This window comes from Pundamilia nyererei, unplaced genomic scaffold (assembly GCF_000239375.1).
Source record: "Pundamilia nyererei isolate P.nyererei 1_Seehausen unplaced genomic scaffold, PunNye1.0 scaffold00278, whole genome shotgun sequence".
Lineage (NCBI taxonomy): Eukaryota > Metazoa > Chordata > Actinopteri > Cichliformes > Cichlidae > Pundamilia > Pundamilia nyererei.
This window is the reverse complement of record NW_005187679.1, coordinates 544501-553868: the sequence shown is the minus strand read 5'-3', so window position 1 is coordinate 553868 and position 9368 is coordinate 544501. Positions and strand designations below refer to the sequence as shown.

At 41.7% G+C, this 9368-nt stretch overlaps 1 protein-coding gene across 2 annotated transcripts in view; it reads left to right on the top strand.

Annotated features, from left to right (window-relative positions):
* cadps2 (Ca++-dependent secretion activator 2) overlaps positions 1-9368 on the top strand; it is a 174761-nt gene that overhangs the window by 22929 nt on the left and 142464 nt on the right. For both annotated transcript variants that reach the window (XM_013915256.1, XM_013915255.1), the window contains exon 3: positions 5795-6127. In XM_013915256.1, coding sequence (XP_013770710.1) covers positions 5795-6127 — 333 coding nt within the window. The remainder of the gene's footprint in view (positions 1-5794; positions 6128-9368) is intronic.

The following is a 9368-nucleotide window of genomic DNA, read 5'->3' as shown; positions in this document are numbered from 1 at the left end:
GAAGTGTACCTCTGGTGCAAATTACTGACCTCTGTCATCATTTTAAGTGGGGGAACTTGCACAATCGGTGGCTGACTAAATACTTTTTTGCCCCACTGTAGGTTGCCATATAAACAATGGAGACACACTGCAAACAACAATGTAAAAAGCAACAAGTCCTACTGTATAAATGCTGCATTAAACATGAAAGTTTTATACAATGTCACAAAACTAGGCAGCTGGGCAACTTTCCTAAGCACAATAATAATGCATCTCTGCGATGCTAATTGATACATCCTTCTTCAAATGTGGCCAAAAAAATGACGCAAAACTCAGTCATATGTCTTCCGCACACCCAAGTGCCCTGACCTATCATGAGCTAGGTTTAACACCTGACCACGATACTTTGATGGAATTACTACCTGGAACACTGGATCCCCCCCCAAAGTCCTCCCCATGGGGCACCCACTTCCTCACCAGAACACCATCCTGCAAAAAATAGCCAGCCACACTTTTCACCTCCAGAGCTGACAACACAGACTCCAACTGCCATTCCAAGGATGGGTCAGCCCTCTGCGCACTCATCAACTCACTGCGGGGCACATCCAGAGGCGAAGCTGGCAAAGTCAGTAAAACAGGTTCATCCTTAACAGCGGCTTCTGTACACTCACCTTTACTCATTGCCCGTGTAACAGCACAGGCCGGGTAAGAGAAGTGACGACTGCCGGCACTATCCAACTGATCTAACCTGGAAGGCGAATCCGTAACTACTAGTGCTGATGACACCTTTCCCCACACCCGACCTCCGGCCAAATCATTACCTAGAATGATATCCACCCCTTCCACTGGCAATGCAGGCCTAACCCCCACTAAAACCTCACCATGTACCAATTCGCCCTCAGTGTTCAACCTATGCACCGGAACCGGAACCACCATTATCCCCATTCCTCGCATAAGGATCTTATCCCCAGTAGCTGTCTCATCTGAAAGTGGGAGAATGGACCCCACAGCATAAGAGTTGACAGCGCCAGTGTCTCTCAAGATCCTAACTGAGACTTTCGTGTGCCCCCCAGGCAGGGTAACAAACCCACCCCAGACAGGCATCAAAGACTTCCTAGGCCTGTCAAACATGTCACATTCCTTGTACTCACCATACCCCCTGTCCAAACCCAAAGGAACAGGAAGGCTTGCAGCTAGGGCAATAGGATTCCCCTGTTTAACCCCCCCTCCCCAGAGCGGTCTCTTGCCAGGAGGATGGGACGATTCACCTTCCAATGACCAGACTCCTGACAATAATTACACACATCCCTGCCTGTTCCAGAATGATTAAATCACACAAGCCTTCAAAATTATTGACCCCGGAAGCCACACACCAGCGGTTAAAATGGTTCGTTATCTCCCTCACAAACTCCAAATGTGACCGAGCAACCTTCTTCTCCGGTGTCCTAAACCGTTGACGATAAGCTTCAGGGACCAACTCATACGCCTTCAACACAGCACAGTCCTTAACAGACTTGTACGTCAAACCATCACTGCCCAATGATGCATATGCCTCTTGCGCCCTCCCACACAACACACACTGCAAAAGCAGAATCCGTTCAGAATCTGACCACTTTCCTGCCTCTGCGACACGTTCAAACAAAGAAAAAGAAAAAACATCAGGGTCTTCCTCATTAAACTTAGGTAAGAGACGCAAATTGCTCACCATATCAGGAGATGACAAAGATGAACGCCCCTCATTCAACAAGACGTCCCCTGAAAGCTTACCCTCTTTAACCAAAGTTAAACAAGTATTCTGCAAATCTGTCTTTGCCTGCTCAGTCTCCCGTCGCAACCTTTCAATCTCCACCTGCTTGTCAGCCTCCAGTTTGTGTTTTTCCATGTCCATCTTCTGTTTCTCCAGCTCCAACTGTTGCTTTTCCTTTTCAAAAGAAATTTGCAATGACATCAGCTCCTTTTGCTGCTCAAAAGTCAAGTTTCCCGGAAAAACCCAATGGCACAGTTACTGGCTGACCAGTTTTCTGTTGCCCAGCCACCAAAACACCCTTTTCAACTAACTGCAACTTAACCGCAGATTTCACAGTATCTTTGCGACGTTTATCCCCAAGCCCACTCAAATCAAGATCATACTCACCTGCAACCTTCAACAGCTGGTCCTTAGTGCAGCGATCCAGGAAATCCTCACAAGGTGCAGCAACAAACTCCTCTATACCTGCCATGATGCTGCAAGGCTCAAAGAGCGCAGCAAAGGAAAGAGGAGGAAGAGAAAAAAAGCAGCAGAAAACAAACAAGCAAAAAAACAGTGGTTCCCCAGGTCAAATTGTGCCCCGAAAGACAAACATCTCTCGCTAAAGTGGAAATCTCCCCCTTACTAACCTGCCTACCCCAACTTGCCTACACCATAACCCTAGTCTTCATGCAGATTAGCGGCAGGCTCTTTAAACACTCAACCCAGTAACCTGGTTAGGCCCCCAGCAAGCTGGGTACTCACCTGACAGCCCTGGAAGTGTCCCCGAGACGAATGCTCTAACCGCACACCACACAAAAAAAACCAAACCAAAAAACCAAACCGAGTCCAAAAGGAACACGCTGCTGCACCTACAAAGGGAGACTCCACAAAACACTTACCACCCCAGAGAACCCTGCAATCACTGCTAAGAAGTCACACCTACTTGATGCCACATGAACCTGAGGCACCACACAAATCAAGCAACAAACCCACCATACTGAGACCAGATCCACATAACCAAAACCAAATCAGCAACCATCAAATCAAACCCAAATGGACGAGCCCCCACTTGTCACGAACCGGGCCGTACGGTCATGACAAAGAAAACCCCAGACGTGGTTAGGAATGTATTCCAAGCTGCTTTATTCTTTTAAAACAAATAAAACAGAAAAGAAACCCTACTGTCAAAAACAAACAGTGGTGTGTGTAATCAGTACCATCAGTAGTGTGTGAAGGAATGGATGAGTGGAAGATGATGCATGTAATAGTGTCAAAAGCAAAAACCAAACCTAACGCAGCCAGAGTCCAACCTGGTGTCTCAGAGCCAACTAAAACTATGCCCTAAAGGCTTTTTTATATAGAGTCCTGGTACACTGGCCCAGGTGTTGCCAGTGTCACTGATTGTAAACGGGAACTCCACCTCTCCAATGCCTGCTAACAAGACACACATGAGCCAAAAGGAAGGCAGGGTGCAGTGGGTCATCACACTAATATAGAAATCAAATAACGGGCAATAAGACCTAAAGCAGTATGCTAAAATAAACTTCCATACAAATCACAAATGTATGCAAAGTACCGAAAATGATAATGACATGTTGACAACTGAAAATACAGGCACCAGTAACATGAGGAGGACTTGGACAGCTGAGAAGTCGAGGACATTGAAAAGTCTCTTGACTTCCTAATGGATGAAATCTTTACTCTCAATGTGCAACAGAAAATCATCACTGACAGTGTGGAGGAGGTAAAGCTCCTCCACATGCCAAATGCAGAGAAAGAGCATCATTGGATATCAGCATTAACGGGACCTCAGTTTGGTGTTTCACAAAGCTGCTGATTTCAGACCTGCAGAGCTTCTGTTTTAAACACTGAATGTAGTCAGCTCCATGAAGACGACATGAGATTTTCTCTGACACAATTTAAACCTGATACAGGTCAAAGGTCATCACTTTTATGTTGAACTAAAAACTTTAATCTACAATTCTTCCAAACTGTGTTTTGCTAGTAGTGTAGAGCATAATATATATTTACACATATAACTTTCTACAGGAATGAGTACAAATTATATGTAAAGCAAGTCTCCATCACAGTGTTGATTAAATGCTGGGTTTATCCATTTTCGGGGGCAGGCCTATGGTGGAGCTTTTAAGATTTCCCTGTGAGGGAGCTGCTGGCGAAGATCATGAGTCCTTGATCCCTGCGATGAGCTTCAGCTTCAGTGTTCCTGATGTTTCTAAAATGATGCCTCTCTCAGTGGGTCAATAGAACATCTGGCACAGGACAGCTGTGATGAAAGAAAGGAAGTTTCTTTTAGATGCATTTTAGATGCATCCTTGTTCCAAAAATGAATGGCTTGTTACTAATCAATCAATCAATTTATTCATAAGCACGTGTTTAAAAAAAACAAAACAAAACAACAAAAGCAAACAAACAAAAAAAAAAACAGCACAGGTTGACCAAAGTGCTGTACAAAGTAGAACACACACACACCAACTAACCACGGGTTGACATAGTGTTTTTTATTTTATTTGTTAATGTGGTGGATTTTTCCACTAGCAAGGTGAGCGCTGTGTTTGGAAAGTCCAATATTTTTCACGTGTTCCTGCAGTAAATGTGACAACAGTACTTGCGAAAAATTATGTTGGAAATTCTTTTTTAGAACTTGAGTTTTTGTTGGCCTGTCAACACAATTTAAAAACTGGTATAGAGTTTGAAGTTTGCACTTTTAACGCAAATTAAAACTTTGGTCTCGGCGAGGCGCTGTCTACTGATACGTCATCTTAAGTCTTGACAGTGTCGTTTTGATGCATTTGTCTTTAAAGACAAATGACTGGTCTAAAAAAAAGTTATAGATTTAACACTATGTGAAGTTGGATTGAAGAAATAAAGTTTAAAGTTATAGCTTTCAGAGAATCTGTAGTGTCATCCTGTGCGAATACTAAATGACCTCACTAGGTTTGTTGGTCTGCTGTTGGTTGGTTTGGTTGCTGCTAACAGACTAATAGGCTTTGTATGTTTCTTACATAGCATGATCAGAAATCTTGATATCCATCAGCATGTCTGTAGGGAAATAGATGTATGTGATGGACAAAAACAGAGAAGGAGAAAACGACAAGAGCTGCTATACTTTTTGGAAACCTTATTTCCTTGTTTTTATTGAGAAATTCTTACCTCACTGATACTGATTCATATCAGTGGTGGTCAGAGGGCCCAGTGGCGCCAGTGTCCGGCAGCCTCGCCTCTGTCAGTGCGCCCCAGGGTGGCTGTGGCTACAATGTAGCTTGCCATCACCAGTGTGTGAATGTGTGTGTGAATGGGTGGATGACTGGATGTGTAAAGTGCTTTGGGGTCCTTAGGTACTAGTAAAAGCGCTATACAAATACAGGCCATTTACCACACTAGAAGTGAGAAAAAGTGAAATCCAAATATAAAGTGAAGGAACCTATACTAAGGAGTTGGGTTTTTTTGTTTTTGTTTTTTTTTTGTTTGTTTTTCAACATCCTGGACATCAGCACAAAGAACTGACCCTTGTGCTTTGGTAAGAAACCTGTTCATGTTTGTGGTAAACTGTTTGGATATGCTTGAGAATAGACAGACTGTTTAATTGCATAAAACTGCTGATTGGATCTCGTGGACATATGCTCTGTCAGCTGCTTGCCCTGGTTGGTTTGTCCAACTGACCAGGAGAAGTCCAACACAGAGGGACGGTGTTTATTTATTTATTTATTTATTTTTGCTCGTCCGCTGAAACGCCAGTGCACCTGGCTCAAACAGGCTCTCCTCCATATGGTCCTTTATAAAGTGCTGTACAAATCCCAATATTTTAGCTAACAGGTGGATGTTCAGGTTTCAGTGCAGTTAGCCCACAATGACCAAGCTAAGGAGACAGAGAGCCCACTGCTAAGTCCAGCATTTGAAATCTTGGGCTTCAACTCTCATGTAAAATCTTTGGCTTGTTCCTGTTTCTTTTATTTAATGAATATTTCTGAATTGCAACATATGCTCTCCTCTGCTGAACTAGAAAAAATTATTCATGCATTTGTGCAATCGCGTTTAGATTATTGTAATGCCGTCTTTCCTTTGCAGGGCTTCCTAAAGAGTGAGCGTATTTCCCGGATGGTTCAGAGCGGTGGCTGTTCAGCTAATGACTTTCGTGAGGTTTTCAAGAAAAACATTGAGCGCCGTGTCCGCAGCCTTCCTGAGATCGATGGGCTGAGCAAAGAGACTGTGCTCAGTTCCTGGATTGCAAAGTATGATGCTATCTACAGAGGGGATGAGGACCTGTGGCGCCAACCACAGAGGGCACACCTAAGTGCTGTTTCAGAGCTCATCCTTAGTAAAGAGCAACTCTACGAGATGTTCCAGCAGATCCTCAATATCCGCAAGTTTGAGCACCAGCTGTTGTACAATGCCTGCCAGGTGAGCTGCTTGAGGGTGACCGTTACAGCCAGACACACAAACTGAATGCATAATAGTGAATACTTCAACGTCCATTGCTTAAATGTAAAGAGAAATCCTGTCTTCTGTTCTAATTATTTGCTAGACCTGCTTGATAGAAAATACTGAAATCAGTGGAAAGCCCCTAACCAACTTCTCTCAACAGTACATTTTTTCTTCTTCTGTGTGTCTTTTTTATAACACTTCTCAGTCCCTTTCAGATCAGGGTTCAATTCAATTCTTTATTTATTTGTCACATGTAGTTATAACTAGTACAACACACAGTGAAATGTTTTTTCCGGGTTTTTCTCCCTTTTACTTGTTTTGGCTGAAGGAGCAGCACCACCATGTTTTCCATTTCATATATTCTTCTAATTTCTATTCAGAATTTAAACATATTCCACGAGAATCAGAATATTATTCTGTTGTACAAATTGTTGTGTCCATACTTTAAATAATTTCTCACGTCAGTATGTTTTGTCCCAGCATCATTGCTAAAACCAGAAATATTGTGCATATGTTATTTGCACTTAAAGCTGGGGATGTGTTTGTCTTTATATTGGAAAAAAATAATCAGGTGTTAAACTGGAATTCAGCAGGTGTGGGGAAACCTAGAATCAGTTATACTGGCTCACTGTGGGGTAAAGAGTCAAAACTCAGTATCTTTACTCTTATATTCATGGTGTGATCAGCTGACCTGTGCTGCTGTCTTTATACCACAGTATGTACTTCACCTATGTAAATGTAGAATTCTGTGAATTAATCTAAGCACTTTAAATCCAAACTCGTCCCTGCTACACTTGATGTAACCTAACTTTGACCATAAACACCACGGCCTCTGTGCAGCAATCCAACACAGTCCGTTACTGTAAGTTCACCACAGTATGGCAAGCAGTGTTGGTCAAGTTACTTGAAAAAAGTAATCAGTAACTAATTACTGATTACTTCCCCAAAAAAGTAATCCCGTTACCTTACTGATTACTTATTTTCAAAAGTAATTAATTACTTAGTTACTTAGTTACTTTTTAAAAACACGATTTACAACCTGAAGAGGTGATAAAGTGATAGATCTTTCAGCCCAATTCTACTTTTTCTGCATAATCCATCATACAAAATGTAATCAAATGGAAAAGTCTCTTTTTAAAACTTGTTTTATTAGTTTTAATCTTTTAACTTTATGCATCAAGCAAAAATTTAATTATATGCAACATTCTCTGACTGGAAGAAATTTGTTTAACATATAAACCTATTTTCTGCACATTCCAGCACATAACATAAAATATTTATTTGTGTTTACACTCAGTCTTTCAAATAGATGCAAGTGAAACACAGCAGAAAATAAAAAAAGTCACAGACTAGCAGTCCTGTTGCTCTATTTTCACCTGTAAAGCAGGAGTGGGGTAGGCGGAGGTTTACCCTGGTGCAGGTGTGCCGCAGCGGTCAGTTGAAGAATCCGCGAGTTTCTCTGTGAATTTCCCATTACGTCGTAGCGCACTCGGTGCTTGCTCAGAAGTTTAGGGTTTTTTTTCGCTGTAAAAAGAAGTTTTCTTCCCACGCACAACGGACACGAATGTTTTTGTCACTTTTTATGGAATCAAACTCAAAGTAAGGTCAGTACGTCCACTCTTGAAACGCTGCACGCTCATACTCTCTCCCGCACTCGATATATGATCCACTGTTGATCTGCACACAGCTGTTGTCACTAACGGCGCACTCGCTTACGTCACTGTCGTGAGACATTCTCGCAAAATAAATCACAGTTTTAGTAACGCAGTAACGCCGCGTTCCTACGGGAAAGTAACGGTAATCTAATTACCGTTTTTGCAATAGTAATCCCTTACTTTACTCGTTACTTAAAAAAAAAAAATCGGATTACAGTAACGCGTTACTGCCCATCTCTGATGGCAAGCAAACCAGTTTATCCTGCACTAAGCTGCAGGATAAACAGAACAAAAATGCCGTTCCAGATCTTTTTGGCCCTGTTTAACCCCTGGGTATAGCGCTATAAATGGTGCATGAATTACATGTTTTTCCCTCTTTCATCAATTTGTATGTGATAAGCTAAGGTTAGTCATTAATATACTGAAACGACATGAGAATAGAGCAGCTGCGAGACAATTCTGCATTAATGAGTCAATGGTACGGAAGTGGAGGAAGCAAGAAGAATGAGTTGAGTTAAGTTTGATTATCTGTTTTGTTTCACTTAATGCGCCTTATAATCTGGTGCGCCTTATGTATGGAAACAGACCTGTTCATCGACAGTGCGCCTTATGGTCTGGAAAATACGGTGTTTTGCTTTTTATTTCATTATGTCAGCTATGACATTTGTTTGACTCTGCTGAATAAAGTGTCTAATGAGCAGATTGTGAGCTCTCCTATCAGTACCTCTAATCAGATTTGAAAATTAACCACAGACAACAGGAATTCAAAGTAGCACTGAACAATGTGATTAACTTGTTGTATTGAGAAAACAAAACAAACAAACAAAAAAGCCTCCTGCACCCTGAAAGTCCATAAAACGCACAAACTCATTCATTCATGTCTGTATCATAAATCTTAAGATTATAAGATTAAGATTGGGGTTTATAGATTGGTTCAATCATTGGAGCCATTTTAAAAAAAAAACCAAATAACAATAAATAGGATGATTAAAGGAAAATTAACATCTGCACACTTCTGCACACTTCTGCACACATCTAGTGACGTTTCGAGCACACCTGCTTTTCATTAGACAATGAAACACCAAGCAGCACCATCTTAAATAAACTGTGAACAGTCGACAGTCAACAACTTCCAATCAAGAACCAAATATTTTATTGGACAAACAACAAGTGAAAAATCATCATTGACAGATTTTTCACTTGCGTGTCTGTTGTTTGGCCTACATAACATCTGACAATGTTGTATGTTGACTAACATTAGTTTTTAAAGGTGTATATTAAAAACAAACAAACATTGCATGCATGATAAGGAGCTTCCTTGTTTTGATGTCAGGGGCTTGATCTCCACTTTCAGCCAGTTGATTATCCCAGCAGGGTATCTGACGACTAGCAGGGACGTAGGTGTTTATTGCCTGGACCTTGTTCTTCCCATTTAACTGACTCCTCAGGACTTGCCTCACTTTCTGCAAGTATTTGGTGGTTGTTGTTTTCCTACTGGCCTCTTCATGGTGTGTGTGTGTGTGTGTGTGTGTGTGTGTGTGTGTGTGTGTGTGTGTGTGTGT